Genomic DNA, 21,878 nt, shown 5'->3' on the forward strand with positions numbered 1-21,878 from the left:
AAGGGGGATAAAATACTTGGAGAAACTTTCTTATCTTCTCAAGCAATCAAGGCTTTAAGTTAGATTTATAAAAGTTCAATAAAGAGCTGTCGGATTTTGATATAACGTTCTGTGTGAATTATACTGTCTTACCGCAAGTATAGATAACATTGAGGAATTTGCGGATGCCTGGATAACAGGGATCACCAAACTCATAGGAACTGGCATATACACTGCAACTTCTCTTCCTGTGGCATCGTTTCGTCATAATCTGTAAAGCTAAGGTTGACTGGCAGTCTGGAAGAAACACAATAATAAGACATAATTAGAGTTCACATAGCTGCACTTGGTTTAGTTATTTCAGCAACTATCGGTCAAGGTTATATGCATTTTCAGCCAAAAAAAATCATGGACAACTTCAGTCAATTTTTAAGCATTAGTAAAATCCACTCTACATGAAACTTGGAAATCTAAGTTTCCACATTTACATCCATTTTGGACTTTCATGCATGATAACACTTCAATTAAAATAAAACATTTACCTCTATATTTGTTCAATGAGTAATCTTAGAACTCAGTGTGATAAAAAAAACACCTCCATTTATTTATCATTTTCTCACGTCTTTTAATAACAGCCAGAAGGACTTCACTGATAACAAACAGTGCGGTGGTTATGTGGCTGGATGCCTAATCCAGAGGTTTGAACAAATAATCCAGAGGATACAAGATGAAACAGCAGTTTGACAATTTGAATTCAGTTTTTTTTAAAAAAATCTGGAAATGAATGCTGCCTACACTTAGTGACTTTGAAGCTATCAGATTGTTATTTAGCATTGAGAAGACTTTTTCCTCAATCATGCCATAAGATCTCTCCCATCCATCTGAACCTCCACACATGCCCCAATTTTAAACTCATTCAAATTACATCAACACTGACAATGTAATGCTGCCTATAATCTGGTCTGAAAATTCATTGTATTATGTTCAAATCCTGGAGTGAGGCTTAAAACAACAACCTTCTGATTCAGCAGTGCAAGTACTATCACTGAGCTTTGTTGAAACCCAAAACCATATACAAACAAGTCTTATGGTCAGGGCAGATGACTGAGTGGTTTTGACTCCTTGCTAGATGAATTAAGCTCAAAATACCCGAGGCAAGGAGCAATCACTCTAGTATCTCATTCCTGATAGGAAATGCATATGGTTATGTATATTTCTTATATGGACTTCATCAAGGCACTTGATAAGAGTCCATCTCAAGACTTAGCTGGAGCTGAAGCTCAGGGTACGCAAAGCAATGTATTGGCCTAGCTTGTAAATTGAGAGCGGCAGCGAATAGATAGTAGGGATAATAGTAAGCAACTGCTGAGGGGTGATCTGTTGGTGTACAAAATTATGAGGGGCATAGATAGGGTGGACAAGCAGTATCTTTTTTCCATTATTGAGCAATCTAATACCAGAGGGCATGCACTTAAGGTGAGGGGGGTAGGTTCAGACCAGATGTGAGGGGTGCATATTTTACTGAGAGAGAGGTGGATGCCTGGAATGTGTTGCCTGATAAGGTGGTGGAAGCAATCTCATTGCAGGCTTTCAAGAAGGGCTTGGATGGGCACATGAATGAGAGAAAAAATGGAGGGATATGGGCACTCTGTATGCAGGAGGGAATAGCTATGTCAGCACAACATCGTGGGCCGAAGGGCCTGTTCTGTGCTGTACTGTTCTGTTCTATGTTCTATCTATAACTCAAATTGGCAAGATGTGACTAATGGAGTCCTTAAGGATAAATATTCATAATACTTTTCTGGCATACGTTGGGATAGAAAGTCTCGAATCCCAGTTTACTGATAACACAAAGATAGTTGGCATTTTAAACAGTGAAGCAAGAAGCATTACATTACAAAAATATTACAAGATTGAGCAAATAGGCAAAATTGTGGTAGATTTCAACAGAAGGAAATTCATCCACTTCAAATCTAAGGAGGCAGAGTTTGCAGTAATTTTTATTTCTCAATAATTTGTTTCACTAGACTGGAATTGAAACAATGCCCAAAAATAGCCACTGCCTGGAATTTTCCTGTACACTACCTTCTTCAGTCAAGGATGGAGTCCCAGGCTGTGTGGTCCCCACCAGAGAGCTGCGTGGATCAGCTGGTGGGAATATTTGCAGACATTTTTAACCTCTCCCTACTCCAATTTGAGGCTCCCACCTGCTTTAAGAAGACCACTATCATCCCAGTGCCAAAGACAAATAAGGTAACATGCCTTAATGACTACCACCCGGTGGCTCTGGCACCCACCATCATGAAGTGTTTCGAGAGGCTGGTCATGGTACACATCATCTCCAATCACAACCCACTGCAATTCACTTACTGCCAAGACATGTCCATGGCAAATGCCATTTCCCCAGCCCTACACTCATCTCTGGAACATCTCAATAACATGGACACCTACATCAGACCCTATTTACTGGCTATCACTCCACATTCAATACCATCATTCCAAACAAACTCAGCTCCAAACTCCTAGACCTAGGACTCAGCACCTCGCTCTGCAACTGGATCCTTCTCTTCCTGACCAACAGACCACAATCAGTAAGGATAGGCAGCAACACCACCACCACAATTATCCTCAACACTGGTGCCCCACAAAGCTGCATCCTCAGCCCATTACTTAACTCCCTATACACTTACATCTGTGTGGCCAGATTCTGCTCAAACTCCATCTACAAGTTCACTGATGACTCCACCATAGTGGGTCAGATCTCAAACAACGAGACAGAGTACAGGAAGGAGATGGAGAGCCTAGTGACATGGTGTCAAGACAACAACCTTTCCCTCAGTGTCAGAAAGCAAAAGAGTTGGTCTTTGACTTCAGGAAGCGGGGCAGAGTACACGCCCCTGTATTTATCAATGGTGTTGAGGTGGAGATGGTTGAGAGCTTCAAATTCCTAGGTGTAAGTATCACCAGTAGTTTGTGCTGGTCCAACTACATAGACACTATGGCCAAAAAGACACTCCAGCACCTCTGTTTCCTCAGAAGGCTAATGAAATTCAGCATGTTCCTGTTGACCCTCACCAACGTTAATAGATGCACCATAGAAAGCATCCTATCCCGATGCATCACAGCTTGATATAGCAACTTCTTTGCCCAGGATCGCAAGAAATTTCAGGGAGTTGTGGACACAGCTCAGCACATCATGAAAACCAGCCTCCCCTCTATTGACTTTGACTATACTTATCACTGCCTTGGGAAAACAGCCTGCATAATCAAAGACCCCTCCCACCCCAGATCATTCTCTCTTCTCCCCCTTTCCATCAGGCAGAAGATACAAAAGCTTGAAAACACGCACCACCAGGCTCAAGGATAGCTTCACTCTGTTATAAGAGTCTTGAACAGACCTACTGTACAATAAAGATGAACTTGATTTCTCAACCTACCTCATCGTGGGCTTTGCACCTTATTTGTCTACCTGCACTGCACTTCCTCTGTAACACTATATTCTGCATTCTGTTATTGCTTTTCCATTTGTACTACCTCAATGTATTTGTGTTTTGAATTGATCTGTTTAGATGGCATGCAAAACAAGGCTTTCCACTGTATCTCGGTATATGTAACAATAATAAACCAATTATCAATTGGCCAAACCAACACAAAAAGCCACACAATAAGATTTCAAGTAAAATTACATTCAGTGGAAATCAGTATTGGTTTGGACACCAGCAATAGATAATATCCAAATCTCTTCTCTAGTGGACACAAAGTATGGATCTGCCACCTCCATTCAAAATAAGATGAACTTCCCCAATAGGGATCCACTCCAGCAGCATCTGGATGTAAAGTCATTTTATTTCTGGTGACAGAGCAGACAAGTGCACCCTCAGACTCGCACCCTTTCCTAGACTGGTGATCTCTAATTTTAATAGTCTTCAATTTATCTAAGAACATTAATAAATTTAAGTGTTACATTGCAGAAATGGTAAAATGGCAAAAATAAAAGAATAGCTCAAAAGACAAGTGAAAAGTGAATCCCCTTCCATCCAGCACAATTCCAATGCAAACATCCAATCAAACAGGCTGAGGCTTTGTATTTCATCTTCTTTCACCAGAGTAGTTTTGTCTTGGAAACCACTATGATCATTGCTGTAGGTTTTTAACATTCTACTAAGTTGCCAGATTTCCCATTTGGTAATTCTCAAGCTCCTCAACTTTATCTGCTATGAATCTGCCCACAATTAAGAGGATGACCCTGGAATTTAAGACCAGGGTGGGACAATAACAGTGGGGGGGGGCAAGCAGCAGGGATGCATCTTCAGCACCATCTAACTACAGAAGCACCAGAGCACGCCCAGCTGGAATGTGTGCATTAATATTATGGCAGATCTCAATATTATTGCTTCATTATTTTAAGTTCAGTAACTTCTGAAAGCCAGTGAACCACTCAGTCTTTGAACAAAGTTCTTTGGCAGGTTATCAAGGCATGAACAAAGTTCAGCAATAAAATGGGAATTATATCTTTTGACCAAGTGGCTACTTTTACTTCAAAAACAAAACCCTGATATTAGTGGAGAATGTGATAGGAAAGTGGAAACAGCTGGGGATATTGGAGACTCTACTGCTCAGAATGGCAGAATTTTAATAAACTTTAAACTCCTGTCTGAGGGCACAATGAAAGCCAGAACAGGTACTGGCAACAGAAGCAAGAGCAGACAACTGGAGACCAAGGGGAATCACCGTTCCAGCATTTACTGGGTAGAGTGTGGGTGGGGGTATCAGTGTGATTGGATGGGGAAGAATTTTAGCCATCATTGGGAAAAAAAAGCAGATGGGGTGTAGAGTGGCTAGACACAATTTTAAGGAGAGGTGCTGGTCTATGATCTTATTTTGGGGGAAAAGGCTGGGAATGGGGTGCTGGCCTTGACTGTGTGGTTAGGAGACTGCCTGGTAACAACAAGATTGGGGGTGGTGGAAGTGGGTGTCTGGCTGTGACTATGGGGATGGAACCGAGGTGGCCAGCAGTGCTCCACTGGAGAGGGAGGGTAGCCACATTTGGGGTGAGGAGCAATTTGGAACATGTGAGGAAGACATAAAGCAGCAAGGGGCCCAAGGTCTCTTCATGAGGCTAGGTGGAGAATTCCACCCCTCTTGGCTCACAAGAAACACCAAAAAAAAAGTAAATCTGCCTTTTTAGGCTCCCTCTGGCCCAGATCCAGCCTCCAGCAGGCTTGGCTCTATGCAGCACAAACATGGGTTCACAACCAGCTCCCCACCTCCATGCATTCAGGCCTCATCTTGAAATGACACCAGAACAAATCTGTGCATTTATGCCAGGGTCCTGCTTTCATCCTTGGAGTTTACTGTGCATTGACTTGAAACAACAGTTTTCAATGGAACATAATGGGAATGACAACACAATGTTTTATGGAACTAAGTATCTTCCTTTACTTTAGCACTGGGGAAAAAAATACTGTGCTAGCCCAATCTCTTGTCATAACTTTGTAGAAAATCATTCCAACTTCTATAGTAATAAAAACCTGTTTTCAGGCAGATGCAGGTGTTCAGCATTCTGCTGAAGTTCTGACTGGCACAAGTCCAACGTAAATCCAGGGTCAATACCTTTTCTACTTGTTTTGTCAGCTTCAATCCATCCATCCCCAAGTATTTTGAAGTCTGAAGTAATTTTAATAAGATTGATTTTTTCTTTTTTGCTTCTTATCATTGGCTTTTTGTGTTCAGTCAGTCAAAAGGCAAATCATATCACCCGGCAGGGTCATCTTCGAGGATGATAGGACACCTCTCAGCTTATTGCATCTTCTCCCCCTCCCACCAACCCCCCTCTCACTTGGACTTGCCAATCACCTGAACTCACCTATCCCCTGCCTGCGTGTGCTCCTCCCCCTCCCCCCACCTTCTTATTCTGCCTTCTGCCCTCTTCCTTTCCAGTCCTGATGAAGGGTCTCAGCCCGAAACGTCAACTGTTTATTTCCCTCCATGGATGCTGCCTGACCCGCTGAGTTCCTCCAGCACTTTTTGTGTATTGCTCCAGATTCCAGCATCTGCAGAATTCTTTTGTGTCTCTATAGGATACTATCAATATTTTACACTGTCTTTTAACATCAAAACCAGCAATAACTAGTCCCTAACAATAGAGATGGCAGCCCAACACCTAGCTTATTTGTTTTGTTCACCATAATTTGAAATAAACAGTGAATGTCAGTTCAAAGAGAAATTACTGGTAATTGCTCCATGCCTCTCCCTTGCCCAGCAAACAGTGAAGCAGGCTCCAAGTAGTAAGTCATTGTGTAACTCAGAGGCAGGAAATTCTGAAATATTTACATTCTGAATTCACTCCTTTCATCTATCCTGAAAATAATTGATGTTGAAGTAAACACATTTAGATAAAAAGGGAATCAGCCAAGGACCACTGAACCATCCAAAGGTGTAATAGATTCTAATTAACCTTAAGTCAAGGAGAATTCCACAAATTACACCCCTCGCCCCCCCCCCAACTCCCATGGCACAAGAGTGTTCTACTGTACTCCACAGCTCAGTCCCATGCAGCAAGGTGGTGCCCTCACATTACTGAAGACTTATATAATAATAAGGTCATAATATAATAATAAAAGATAATAAATAAATAAATAAATACGGTGAAATATAATAATAAAAATAATTAAAATAATATAATAATAAGGTCATAGGAGAGTTTTTAAATCTGCTAAAATGGCTGATGCATCACTTGGAAAGAACCAATTCAGACTGAATAATTTGAAGAAAGTTAGTGACCCAGATTTTGCTGGCAATAAGGGTAATGGTGCTATCTGTTATTTATGCATAAATAGTACAAGCAATTTCAGGCAAAGGGAAATTGTTTGATTAAATAAGGATACTCAAAATTTGCCATCCAAGTGGCATGTTCTACTGTTAGATTTGCCAAAATATTTCCCTGTCTGCCTCTCCACTAGCATGGCTTGAATGGTGTGAAGTTGCTTTATTGGCACTGTCATTACAGATATTTAGGGCTAATAGAAAACTGCTAAACAGCACAAAAAGTCTTCATTATCAATCAAACTCTCTGATACAAACATTTAACCATTATAATTATACAGTCTCATTCCTTCAGGTTGATAATTATTTCACGAGAGTTCAAAAAGCCATTCTGAAACGCTGAACATTTTTTTCAACTTTATTGTCTTTTTTTTCTTGTAATCCAGTCTCTTTCCCTTGACTAATTTTTCTTTTTGTATCTGCTTTAATATTGAATTTATCCATTCTAATGTATAACTGTTGATCTCATAATCCTGGTGAAGGAGATACTCTGTTGGTTCTCCATTCACTCGGATCCCAGGTGCCCTGTCTCTCATCATCAGTTTGCATTTTCAACAACTTAGAGAGATAAACAATTTGAGCAGAAGGGTATGGAGCCAAATCTAACCTCTCCTTAGCTGGTCAGCTTTGGTTCAGTAAATCTAAATTTAGGTTAGACTCATGTTGTTACACTCATCGTCTGCTATGAATTAATTCAGTGATCTGCAATGATTAATTTCTTTTAATAACTACATCTTACTTGTACAAAAGCCAAGGGACAATCAATTTATTGGATATAAAACTATCCATTAACATAAGCCACAGGTAATATGGCATATTTAGTAATAACCTTCAAAATTTAGAGAGAGAGAGAAAGATTTGCATTTGCCAGTGTCTTTCTTAACCTCAGTATGTCTGCCAGCAATTTAAAGACAATGAAGTACTTCTGAAATGTTGTCAGTGTTATAATGTGGGTATCACATTAAATCAGAATCAGATTTATTATCACTGACATATGACATGAAATTTGTTGTTTTGTGGCAGCAGTACAGTGCAAAGTCATAAAATATAAATTACAAAAATAAATAAATAGTGCAAAAAAAAAGGAATGATGAGGTAGTGTTCATGGACCATTCAGAAATCTAATGGCAGAGGGGAAGAAGCTGTTTCTGAATCATTGAGTGTGGGTCTTCAGGCTCCTGCACCTCCTCCCTGATGGTAGCAGCAAGAAGAGGATATGTCCCAGATGGTGAGGGTCCCCAGTGATGAATGCTGCCTTCTTGGGGCACAGACCCTTGAAGATTTCCGAGACAGTGGGGAGAGTTGTGCCCATGATAGAGCTGGGTGAGTCTAAAACCCTCTGCAGCCTCTTGTGATCTTGTGCATTGGAGCCTCCACACCAGGATATGATGCAACCAGTCAGAATGCTCTCCACTGTACATTTACAGAAATTTGCAAGTCTTTGGTGACATACCAAATCTCCTCAAACTCCTAATAAAGTAGAGCTGCTGGTGTGCCTTCTTCGTGATTGCATCAATGTGTTGGGCCCAAGATAGATCCTTTGAGAGATTGATACCTAGGAACTTGAAGCTGCTCACCCTTTCCATCGCTGATCCCTCAATGAGGACTGGTGTGTGTTCTCCCGACTTTCCCTTCCTGAAGTCCACAATCAATTCCTTGGTCTTGCTGACATTGAGCGAGAGGTTGTTGTTGCGACACCAATCAACCAGCGGATCCATCTCATGCCTGTAAACCTCCTCATCATCATCTGAGACTTTACCAACATTGGTGTCATTGGCAAGTTTATAGATGGTGTTTGAGCTGAGCTTAGTCATAGTCATGAGTGTAGAGAGAGTAGAGCAGTGGGCTCAGCATGCATCCTTGAGGTACGCCTGTGTTGATTGTCAGTGAGGAGGAGATGTTACTGCCGATCCGCACTGTCTGTGGCCTCCCAATAAGGAAGTCGAGGATCCGGTTCCAGAGGGAGGTACAGGGGCCCAGGTTTTGAAGTTTGGTTATTAGTACTGAGGGAATGATGGCATTGAACACCGAGCTGTAATTGTTAAACAGTAGCCTAATGTATATCGTGGTTGTCCAGGTGCTCCAAAGCAGAGTGGAGAGCCAACGAGATTGCGTCTGCTGTAGACCTGTAGTGGCATTTGGCAAATTGTAGCGGGTCCAGGTCCTTGCTCAGGCAAGAGTTAATTCTAGCCATAATGAACTTCTTGAAGTAGTTCATTATGGTAGATGTGAATGCCACTGGGCTATAGTCATTGAGGCAGCTCACCCTGCTCTTCTTGGGCACCGGAATGATTGCTGTCCTTTTGAAGCAGGTGGGAACCTCAGACCACAGCAGTGAGAGGTTGAAGATGTCCTTGAACACTCCAGCCAGTTGGTCAGCACAGGTTTACAGTACCCAGCCAGGTACACCATCAGGGCCTGATGCCTTGAGAGTTCACCCTCTTGAAGGACGTTCGGACAACAGCCTCCGAGACAGAGATCACAGGGTCCCCAGATGGTGTGGGGATTCGCGCAGGTGTAGTGTTATTCTCCCTTTCAAGGTAACCAGAGTGGTAAAACAAACTGGAGACACACATGGGCTCTGGAATGGAGCAAGTATGAGGGGAATAATAGTCTTCTCTATTGATGAACCTGAGTAAATTGCAATAGTTCACATTTTTAGCCCAGAGTCTGCTAATACTGGGCATTTTGTATCAGTGGCTCTGACTGACCACTGCATTCAATCTCTCAAAATATATCTGAACTGTGTGGAGTTCACCGTTCTTAAATACCTGAAAATTTAAAAGGGGAGCATTAAAAGTAAATCCATTCACATCCATGAAGAGAACACATAGATTAATGCTTCAGGGTCAGATTATTTGGAAGAATGTAAAGAAGGATGTCTCTCCCCCTGACCACCACAAAATTTAATTATCTTTTTTTTTTACAGACACTAATAGACTTACTCATCATTCTATGCAAACACATACATTCTGAAATTATGGTTTGTGGAATTTTTCAGAAAAATACCTTTAACATTTAATGTAAACTATACCATATTAAATGATTCCCCAGTTAAGAAATCTATAGGTAATTACACATTAACACTCAAACGTTCACACTAATGATTGTGTATTGACGAATGACATGTTGGGCCAACTGGGAGCCAAGAAGATGAAGGACCAAGGGGGGAAGAAGACTAAGTGAGGCAGTTATTGGAAAGAGAAGCAGAAAAAGAATGACTGAAGGAGGGGGATCTGAAGAAGGAAGGGCATCAGGGTAGGATGGAATTTGAGGAGAGGTAATGAGGAAAAGGATGTGGGCATTTGTGTCTGTGTGATTGGAGTTCCCCTATGTGTGTGCATACAGAGAGTGTGTGTGCCTTGAGTCCCAGAATGTGCACTTGTACACACATGCACGCATGTGTATTAAGTTTGTGCAGCGGAGCTTGGTCTCCAATCATCAGGGACTTCCTTGCCACTGGATTAAGAATCAAACCTAAATACATTGCCATAAAGTATGTAACAATTTAATTTGAAGTATATTTGATATGTGTGAGCTGTTCCATTATAGATCGGTATTATTACTTCCGTACTAATCTGTCTCAAACACATGTTTTGCTGCTTGTGGTGAGATTCCCTTATTAAAGCCTTTTCTTCTCATGTTTAAGTCACGTAAGAGGAAGAGGGGAGCTGAAAACCTCTATCAATGCCATTCTGAAGTAATAATGAAGCACAATATTATACCAGGAAAAGTGTAGTCAGTCACTCCCTCACGAATAACACAGTTGCCAGTGGGCTCTGATAGCAGTTTTCAGAAAATGCAATATTAGAAGCTGTGCTGTTGCTGGATGATGTCTCTCAGGATATCACTTCCAAAAGTGTTGCAAGGTCCATATGTGTGATGCACCCAAGCATCACAAGCAGTGCAAAATGCCATCACAACTGTACACAGTAGATGACAGGATCCTTAGGAGCATTGATGTACAGAGAGATCTTGAGATGCAAGTCCATAGCTCCCTGATATCAGCAATATAATTAGATAGGGTGGTAAAGAAAGCGTATGGCATATTTGCCTTCATCGGTCAATGTGCTGAGTAGAACAGTAGGTAAGTCATGTTGCAGCTATACAAAACTCTCATTAGGCCAGCATTGTGTGCAGTTCTGGTCACTGCATTACAGGATGGATGTGCTCAATTTGGAGAAGGTGCAGAAGAGGCTCACTGGGATGTTATTTAAAACAGAGAGTGGTAGGTGCCTGTTCTTATTCTGTATTGTTCTTTGTTCTAATTAGGTTCACAAGTTTTAGAGCTTTTAATTAAATCCTATACATTTTAGCAGCACATCTTGCATCCATTGATATGAAATATTACCCGAATCAGTCCCATCATGTTAATCATGCTAAAATCATTGCAATGAGTCAAACAGCTTGAAAAGAATGGAGTAACACTGCTGTTAGCTATTATATTACAGGTCAATCAGGAAGTGTTCAGGAGCAAGATACAATTAATAGCAATAATTCTGGCATTTTTTTTAAACCTAATGACCCCAATTATCTTCCCTCCACATTCTGTCCATGAGCAGGATTGGATATTTTTTTGTAAAGGGATTTCTTTGAGTCAAGGATGGCTCACTTCCACTCTAATTCAGAGGCTTCTGAGGTGGTATCTGAGGCCAATGTGGGACCTGCAGACTCCAACCCAAGGGTGGATTGCGGGGACGGGGGATGCTTTATGTTACAATTGGATGGACTGTATTGGAAGTTGTGTGCAGCTGGTGCTATTTTTGACGAGTTTCCATATGCTCTCAAAGATATCCAAAGTTCTCCATGACTTCCTATTCTTCTCTATTTTGATTGGTAACAGGCCAGGGATTCCCAAAATTTAGTGAGGATGTTACATTTTATCAAGGAGGCTTTGAGAACATCCTTGAAGAGTTTTCACTGTCCTCCTGTTGCTTGACAGAGCTTGGAGTAGAATGGCCATTTTAGAACTTTGCTATCCAACATGAAATGACAGCAGAGTGTTGCTAGAACCTTGATATTGGGGATCTTACCCTGGGAGTTGACACTAATGTTGGGTCACTTATCCTGCCAGTGGATTTTGGATGATTTTGCAGTGACATCACTGGTCCTACCTCCCCAGTGCTATGAGGTGCCTCCTAAAGAAGTCAGTGTCTTTGATACGTACAGGAGTTCAGGGATCACTGCTGCCCAGTAGATAATGAGATTAGTGCCTGACTTGTGGTCTTAGTCTTCAGTTTTTTTCCTTGTTGACCAAAGGCTGTGCTGGTGTACTGCAGGTAATGCTGAGCTTCATAATTAATGTCTGCCCTAACTGCAAGGCAACTCCAACACTTGATCCACATTTTCAGGCTTCTGAGAATTTTCAAATATTGTGAATTTTTGATTACCTGAAGGCACTATTCTGACACCAATGTAGGGCTATCACATAACAGGAAACTATGCAAAGAGACAAGAGGGTATACAGAGCCTGATCAACTGTTGCGCCAGCAATGATGAGAAGGGTTTTTATCTGCTGTTGGGATAATAACATCCAGAAAGCCTTTCAACCCAGAGCTTTACAACAAAACATTGTCAAGCCTCATGCTTTGTAATCTTTTCCATCTGCACCCCTCCTCATTGCCCGTCCTGATCCACAAAACCTAATGATAGCATCAATGTATATCCAAGACGAGAAAGAAACACTTGTACTGGTGCTCCAGGCCTACCGTGAACAAGGCCTAGCATCCTTGGAATGATGTATTTGCTTTCTCCCTCCTCTGAAGTTCCTGATACAAATGAATGGAAATTTGAGGTAACAACTCGTTCTTTCTCTCATTAAGCAGTATCCACTGGTCTGTTCTGCCTTACACTCTCTTTAAACTTAATCGGTGAGTTGTCCCTGACCCTTCCTTATGTTACATTGATATGTATCTGAACTTTTACTTTATAAATACTAGCATCATGTCATCAACAGTCACTTTCATGGGATCCATTAACAACACTATCTATTTATGAACAATGCACAATGAACAATATTGTATATTCTAGCATCACTGTGCTTCACTTGCATTCTTTCTTTGCCATCTTGACAGGTCAGGAATAGAAACAAAGTGAATCTGTCATCCATGTAGATCATGGTGTCTGATCTGAAAGGATACAATATTTTGAGAGTTAGAAAGTTAATTCCCAGACAATGCAGGGAACACTTTTTTTGTTATCCCAAAGAAATCCTGAGATATCTCAAGGAAACCAATAGATGGAAAGAACTGGAAATAAGCATGTGGTGCAGAAGTTATTCAATGAGCAGTCAGAAAGCAGGCTCCTTTCTTCTTATCTAACATGAAAGATTCATGCCTTATATCTCAGGGACAGTTGTAGTGATTGATGAGTAGTTATTAGTACAATGGATCTCACTGTCACGCTCCTCACTGACAAGAGACTGCAAATAACTTTGTCAAATCCTGTGTGCTCAGATTCCACACCAATTCTTCCAACTACTTTGTTATACCCAAAATTACAGCATGTATTTGTACTAGGGAGCATGGCATCAGATTACAGATACTATTAAATTTGCTCTTAGGTGTGGTATAAATGACTAGATTAAAATTTAAATAATGGTGGCATAGTGGCAAAACATATTATATATGTTCCCTAGACAGTAAACTCCTGATGTCAGGAAAATGTGCCTTGGAAAAATGCAGGTATATCACATTGAGAAAGCGGAAGGGGGAGGTGGAAATCATAGCTATCACCTCAAGTACTGCTTATGCAATCTCTCATCACAACATCGATGAAATTGGAGCCAAGGGTACATTTTCTATGTCCAACCTCTCAGCTGAAAAATGCATCATGATTCTGGGGGATTAATTTACTCCCATGCTTCAACATAATAGGCCCAACTTTCCTGCTGATAACCATAGACTTAAGTTTCATTCATGTTCTGACTCAGTGATGAGAGAAGGAGAACCTGCATTTGCAGAGGGCATGAACCTCAAAAGAGAGATGCTACTGGTTGATGTTTCCCATCACCTGTGCAACCTTCTAGCATCAGTGGTGGGAGGTTCCAGATTTGTTTCCATCCAGATAATCAACACTGAACTAACACACCTATTTCAGCTATGTCCCTTCTATTGTATACAACCTCATTCTGACCAATGGCCATTATGATAACATACCTGATGAACCCACAAAATCAGCAATGTTTCTGCTCCTTGGTTCTCTATAATGAGAATTACCAAGTCAATTGAACTAGGAAGAATTTGATCATTTCACTATGGCAAAAGGTTGAGAATCCTTGGGAGAATCACCAACAGACATTCAGGTCTCTGACGTATTGTATATGTTTAGATCGGTGCTTCAGGCCCTAGGAGACACTGCAGTGTTAGGAAAACATCAGAGAGAACTGTGGACATGCAGCAAATAAACATCCACATGAACCACCTGACATAATCTCCTGTGCCAACACTAGTATTACATTATTTTGAAAACAGATGACCAGACTCAGCAGCCATGATAAGCTACACTGCGGTCCTCTGGCCAATAGGTTACTCCTCTGCCTCTCATACCATTACCAGTTGCTCACTCTCAATGGGACCTCCTTAGAAGAGGATGCTTCTCCTCCAAATGACTGCATGGTCCAACAACCAGCTCAGACGCACAGTGAATGAGATGAACAGTGAATGGCTTACGTGGCTGCATATAGCAGTCCAGCTGGAGGGAAGAGAAAGTTAGAGTGCAGTAATGTCCTGGGCAGGCACATATACTTGTGAACAGAATACAAAGCATGATAAAGGGTTTGAATATGTGCTTTCTTGGAAGTTAATCAATAACAAAACAGAATGAGCAGGAAGGGCTGTAGGAGTAGCTACTGAACCCTGAGCTAATGGCAACCTCTGCACCCTGTGTTGCATGTCAGGACTTCTCGGGCTTCTTCCTGAAATGGGATTACAATCCTCAGTCCTCTTATTGCAAAGGCCAGCTGCAATTTGTCAGCAGCTGTCTTCTCTTCCCCTTAGGAGGAGCTACATAAATGAGAAGTTCCAGTCATTAAGATGAGATGTAGCAAGATCCATGTGTCAGTCAAACTAGATGTGATGGCAAGTGCATGCAACTGCACTATTGATTGGGTTTCTTGTAGGATGACTAGTTTTAAGAAAACCCTTAAATTGTCATGGGTATTCATGATGAGATTTGAAAATGGTTCACAAAATTTGAGAGGAGATAATTGTATAATTTATACTTGGTTAGAATAATTTTTTAAAAACATTATTGACTTAATGTGAGAAGGTCAGTAAAAATGTTTCTGCACTGGTTTCATCTGGGCAGTGCACTTCAAATTGCTTTCACTCCTTTTTAGTTCCTCCAATAATTTGGTGTTTCTTATCTGCATATGGAGAACACACAGCGATCGATCTTTCTTTGTATCCGTTTTCCAAGTTACCATAAATGAAAAAAATGCAGATGCTACAAATTTGAATTATAAAAAGAGAATACTGGAAATACTTATCAGGTCAGGTGACACCTATGGAGAGGAAAAAAACATACCTTTCATCAGATTCTGATGCTACCTGATCTGCTAAGCATTTTCATAACTTTTTTTGTACCTCTGAGTGACCATGGCAGGCTTACTGGCAGGAGTATGTATTTATGTCAATACAAATCTTGCCATTATAAACCAAAAAGACAAAAGAATGTAGTTTCTCAATAGTTCTTTTACCAAGGTTAATCATTGTTCCTGTTCTCTCACAAAAATACTGACGGCACTGGGTGTAGGTTCTAAGAGTACCACTCAACTACATGTTTGTGCCTAACCATTGTGTTTTAACTTAACACCTATTGTATTATGAAGGATTTCGACTTCACCTGCACAACGTCATAAATGCAGGGAATTTACTCCAAGGCAACCAAAATCAACAATAGCAATCCTACTATAAATCCTGTTGCAACCAGCCAACTCAGAACAAAATAAGTATATTAGAAAACGTGAGATACAATTAGGATTTCTATTGTGGAATTTCTCCAGGCAGGAACTGGCACAGAAAGGCAGAACCTGAATAATTTCAGCTTTTTTCAAGACACAAAGCATTACACAGCTATTCAAAGTGCTTTTAAAATAAAAATCGCTGTTTTTAAGTAGGCAAATACAGCAGCAAATCAGCAGAATTAGAGATATGGCGACATAGTAAAGTTATCACTAAAAGTCAGAATTCCGGACTATTGATCTACGGACTCAAATTCAAATCCCACCACAACAACTGGAAGAATTTAAACTCAAGCAATTGAATAAATCTGGGATTAAACCTAGTCTCAAGCTCAGGCCTCCAGGTAACGAGTGCCCAACTTGTGGACATGCTTAAATATGAATTAGCTCCCATAACATTAAATTCAAAAGTCTGACATACATACATATGTTCATTCCTATGAATGGCAGAACTAGTTTACCTTCTCTCTCCGTTTTTAGTAATTGTTCTTTCTTGTCAGTCTTGTGTGCTTTTGATGCTATTCACTACAATACTGTGGAGGTATGGTTACCATTGAGTAATCTGTGTATTTTATGACTTACAGACAAAATTGAATATGGACATCTGTACAGACGGAGCCCATTCATTACCTGGGGACAGCCTGTAATGGTGACCGTTAAACTTCCAGATTGTCACAAACACCCATCTAGTTCATTAATATCCTTCAGAGAAGAAAATCTGCCATTGTCACCTAGACTGGCCTGTATGCAACTCCAGACCTGCCCTTGCGGTTGACTTTCAACTGCCTCCTCATGTCAGGGCCAAACAGAGATGGACAATAAATGTCAACAACATGGTGTCTACATTCCAATAACAAGTTAAATACAAAGGTAATCACAGGTTGGTATGGCAACTACTCTGCCCAAGACTGCAAGAAATTGCAGAGAGTTGTGAAGACAGCCCAGTACATCATGAAAACCAGCTCCCCCCTCCATTGACTGTGTCTGCACTTCCCACTGCCTCAAGAAAGCAGCCAACATAATCAAAGATCCCTCCCACCCCAGTCATTCTGTCTTCTCCCCCCTCTCCCATCAGGGAGAAGATACAAAAACTTGAGAACATGTATCACCAGGCTCAGGGACAGCTTCTACCCTGCTGTCATCAGACTCTTAAACTGACCACCTATACGATAAAGATGAACTCTTGATCTCTCGGTCTACCTCTTCATGGCCCTTGCACTTTATTTGTCAATCTGCACTGCACTTTCTCTGTAACTGTAACACTATTTTGCATTCTGTTTTTTTTCCCTTTTGTGCTCCCTTGCTGTACTTGCATATGGAATGATCTGTATGGGTGGCATGCAAGCTTTTCTTTGTATCGCAGTACATGTGACAATAATAAACCAATTACAATTACTAATTAACAAAGGCAATTCAAATGCCACCCATAAGTTTCTTCCCTAAAGAGAAACAATTGACTGGCAAATAGGATAAGAGATAGAATAAAATCCTGCTCATCCCATTGCCTCCCAAGAACCCTTTGGTACAATTTTGAAGCAGACTTTTAACTAAATATATGACAACCCCACCTGAAACCTGAAGGAAGCTTCGAGCAAATGCAATTAGGATGTTATGCATGCTGATTTTAGGAGAATATTTGCAAGTTTTCAATCTGTTACTCATCCATGCCAGTCCAATTTGAAGAAAAAGGAATAGAACTAGCTCCTCAGGAACCATAGCTTTCCATTACAGCTGGAACTAATGACATTTTTATTCCAGCTATGAAGTGAAGCTCTGCACAAGCACATGAAGTCAAAGCAGCTGTTAGAATTTTTATATAACTTACTGTTGGTGTCTTGAAGCACCACTTCAGATATGTCAGAAAATAGAACAACCCTAACAGGGTCTCCAAGCTCATTCTGTTCTTAATGTGACACACCTTTGCCATGCAGTGAGGGTTAAACATGGAGGTAGAGTAGGAACAGTCTGTTGGCAGAAGCAGACTGCAGAAACTTTAATGGCCCAAACAGGATATGGACACTGACCAAGAGGATGCTGCTACACAAGTACCTGTGTGTCCAGGGAAACTTTGTGCCAGGTGCTTACACAAAAGTCAGTTCTGTTCCTCACTTTGGAACCTATTTTACCTCAGGGTTCAGAGGGAAGAGAGTGGGAGGGAGAACTGAGGAGTAACGGAATACCAGACTAGCCTTTCCTTTGTGGGATCACTCCCAATCCACTCAGCAACCACTGGGACCCAGCGCCATGTCTGCCTGTTGACACAAAGCTGCTGCTCTCAGCAACCCCAACCTGCTGCTGAGGGAGAGTTGCCCAGCAAAGATGTACTAGGTGTTTCTCATGGCTGAACAGTGAGGTAGGATGGGGGGGGGGGGGGGGGGGTAGGGAGGGAGCTTGGAGGTGACTCAGGGGAGAAACAAGCAAGAAAGTGCAGAGGGGGAAAGTGCAGAGGGGGAAAGTGCAGAGGACTAGAGAAAAGAAAGTGGAAGGAGTACCTGGCACAGGGAAGGAAGAAGGGGGCCAAGTGGCAGTGTGCAAGTAGGCATTGGGACTGGAGGTGTTCTGAGTCTGGTTGGACACTGAAGAGAATAGATTCAAGAACAGGGAGGATTGAGGGTCAAGTGCGTTCAACAATAGTGTGAGCGAAGGAAGGATGGGTGCACACTTGTGCATATACATGCTTCACTTCTCAATATCAAGTTCAGACCTGGAATGTCAGAACCCTCAAGGCCAGCCCCAACAGTGATATGCCCAAATGTTGTTCCAATATCAAATCTCAGGAACTTAAATGCTCTGACATTGACATTTTCATGAGAGATGGGCAGCTCAAAGAAAAAGGCAGTAGGTGCATCTTCTTTCAGAAGGGCAAACTGCAAGAGGAACACTATCTTCATGGGGTGAGCTCTATTCTCAGTTAACTAGTCTGGTGTCTCTACAACTCACCCTGCGGGATATTAAGGTCTCAAATCTCCAGCTCACTTGCATGTGGAGCTAGCCCACTATGTCATCAATGGATATACCCCAACCCTGGAAACTATGGATATGGCAAAGGAGAACCTCTACTCCAACTCAAAAATACCCTTGCTCACATGCCAAAGTGGCAAACTGATCCTCCTGGGTGACATTAATGCCAGGCCTTGAAAAGACACAATCTTCTGGGAAGAAGTGAGAGACAAGGAGGGAGTAGGGAAATCTAACTTCACTGTAGTCCTTCTACTTGGAGCAGAGTTTTGTCATAATCACCATCCTGGTTTGCCAAACATATAAGCACAAGGCATCATGGTAACAGGTCAGAATCAGGTTGTGGCACCTGTTAAATTATAGCATTATCTAAGTAAGAGAACACAAGAGTACCTTCATCACCTGTGGTATGACAGGGGCCGATGGCAGGTACTATACCAGCAAGTCATCAAAGAGGCCCAATGCCAACTGAACAATAATACGGCCTCTGGAGCATTATGGCATTTCTGCTGAAGTCCTAAAATTTGACAGAGAATCTTAATTCACAATGTCATCTCCCGTATCTGGGAAAGGGGATCTCAGAGACGCTGTAATTATAAGCACCTTCAAGAAAGAAGAAATACATTTGTGGTAAGTATAGAGGGGTCTCCCTGCTGTGTGTCACTGCTGTCACTTTCCAGCATCCAAAAAGTTATTCCCTAAATCACAGCATGGATTCCATACATCCAGAAGCACCATCGATAAGATTTTCACAACATGTCAAATATTAGTTTCTCCAGTCTAACCTTGTATTGGAAATCCCTCATCAACCACTACAAATGGCCTTTCCTGACCACCCAAGAGATTACCAGGTAGGGAGAAGAAAAGATTCAAGGATCTTCCCAAACCTCCTTGAAAATTGTATATGATTTTCACTGACGTGGCAGCCACTGGCCCACGAGCTCTCAAAATGAGGAGCATTTGCGGTGGTATTGAGAACCTTTCTACCTCAAGTACTTCCTGCCCCACATGTGGCAAATTCGGTGGGTCCTACGTTGGTCTTAACAGCCACGAGAGAAGCCACAGAAATGGAGTGAAAACCAAGGCATCCGCTACCCTCAGTTACCCCTTCAAATCTCCTGATGAAGGGTCTTGGCCCAAAACGTCGACTGTTCATTTCCCTCCATAGGTGCTGGCTGACCTGCTGAGTTCCTCCAGCATCTTGTGTGTGTTGCTCCAGACTTCCAGCTTCTGCAGTCTCTTGTGTCTCCTTTCAATCTTCATTGCTCCATGGAGAACAACCCCAGCCTCTCCACTCTAACCATTTAGTGGCAATCTCTTTTCTCTGGACACTGTTTTAGATGTACATGATAGAAGAATCCTCTCATTCTAGATCAGTCTGGGCAAAATAATTGCAATGAAAAATTCCTTGGGACCAGAAGTGTAAAGGAAGGCAAGAATCCTGTGCATAACATATTGTGAATGCTCCAAGCATACAAGCCTTGGCTCATGACTTTGAGCTGGAAGGTTTTGGTTTAAGCTTCACTCAAAACTTCAGCATATAATCCAAATATAATTTAATTGTTCTCCTATATTAAAAATATAGTCAGAGGCTGTTTAGGTTATTCGGAAAATCAAGATAAACACAGGAACCTTTGTCTTATGCACCATCTAGCAAGTGAGTCAACTCCCCATTAGAAGTACATTTTGTGGATGTTATCTTACTTAAAAGCAAGAAACTGGACCACTATGCAATTATGTATGCATACAACAGACATAAAAAAAGTTTACACGCTTTAACATGATAGCAACTCTTTCCTGCTGAAATCCCACTCATCGCAACATTGGAACAGACACTTCTGGGTGGGATTCACCTTGGGGCAAATAAAGTTTTTCTACCTTATCAACTTGCATGATGCTCATTCTGTATTACAACACAAACTGAAGCAATAATGAGCAACCTACAAGCTTTTTTTCCTTGTACTTTAAAACAAGGAAAAAACCCACTGGATATCAGCAAGAAGCAAGGAACCCCACTTGGATATCTGCCTGCCCGAGGTTTTAATGCTCTGCACGTGCCACACATTATTGTTGGGTTTCACCGTGCTTACCGCAGCTTTTCACAGCAGAGATACACACAGTGATCTTTGCAGATTGATGAGCCCATGCCTCATAGCGGCTCAGTGCTATTCGTGGTATGGAACTTGATCCATACTGACAATCATCAGTGGAGGAGGGGTGAGGGGGGTTGTTGTGACTGGCTCCACAGTGGAGAAATGCCCCCTCCTTATTTTCCCTTACCAATGCGGTAGCCTTTTTACACTGCTATAGCTACCACAGAAAAAGATTTTGCAGTCCGAGACCTGCACCCCATGAGTCCCAACAGCAGCTATGATCTCTGTAAGCAGCTGCTGTCGGGGACCACTTAAATCCCAATTTAATGTAGCGCTTTGGGAGCAAAATTATCCAACAAATATTTTAAGTGCTGCATTTTCACAACCATAATTTCTTGCTGGCTCCCCCCATTGTGCATGAAATGCATCACACATTTAATGCCCCAAACAAGACCGAACCTTGTGGAGAGAATAAACTTATCTGACCCAAGTTTATTTTAAGAATTTATTGAAATGAATGAAAGAGCTCAGGTAAGTTCAAGTTAGATGTGAATGAGGCTGAGGATGTGGTCAGTGAAAGAATTAAAATGATCATTGGAGGGGAGGTGTGATTAAATGACAAGGGGTGATGCTTCTCTACTAATAAATGAAAATAGTTGCATATAGATAGAAATGATGTAAATGCCATAAAATATCCCTCATTGATGCACAGCAACAATTATGTGCAAACCTGTGTAGGAAGTCTGCAATTACAGGAAATTTTTACTTTAGATATATGTGAACCTTGCAACATTTAGTTTTTCCCTATAGTTTGCTCATCATCTGAACCAGCTATTATATAACCTTTTGCAAACTTATGATAAACGCACGTTAATTCTCAACACCAATCATCTTTTTCCTCTTCAGAGGATGTCTAGTGGTCACTAATATTACATTTCTGACTCTCTAATTCCATTAACTTTTTTTTAATTCTGGGAAATATAAAATTAAACTATCACAAAAGGACCAGAGTTGGGCCAAAGGACTGCCAGAAGGAGAAACAGAAATGGGCTGCTGTCTAC

The 21,878-nt window shown here is 41.4% G+C and overlaps 1 protein-coding gene across 1 annotated transcript in view; it reads right to left on the minus strand.

Moving 5' to 3' along the window:
- The window catches only part of LOC127575132 (protein eva-1 homolog A-like), a 257,064-nt gene that overhangs the window by 95,841 nt on the left and 139,345 nt on the right, over positions 1 to 21,878 (minus strand). Inside the window, exon 5 of the mRNA XM_052024810.1 lies at positions 133 to 276. Within this exon, the coding sequence (XP_051880770.1) occupies positions 133 to 276 (144 nt within the window). The remainder of the gene's footprint in view (positions 1 to 132; positions 277 to 21,878) is intronic.

This window comes from Pristis pectinata, chromosome 10 (genome assembly GCF_009764475.1).
Source record: "Pristis pectinata isolate sPriPec2 chromosome 10, sPriPec2.1.pri, whole genome shotgun sequence".
NCBI classification, from domain to species: domain Eukaryota; kingdom Metazoa; phylum Chordata; class Chondrichthyes; order Rhinopristiformes; family Pristidae; genus Pristis; species Pristis pectinata.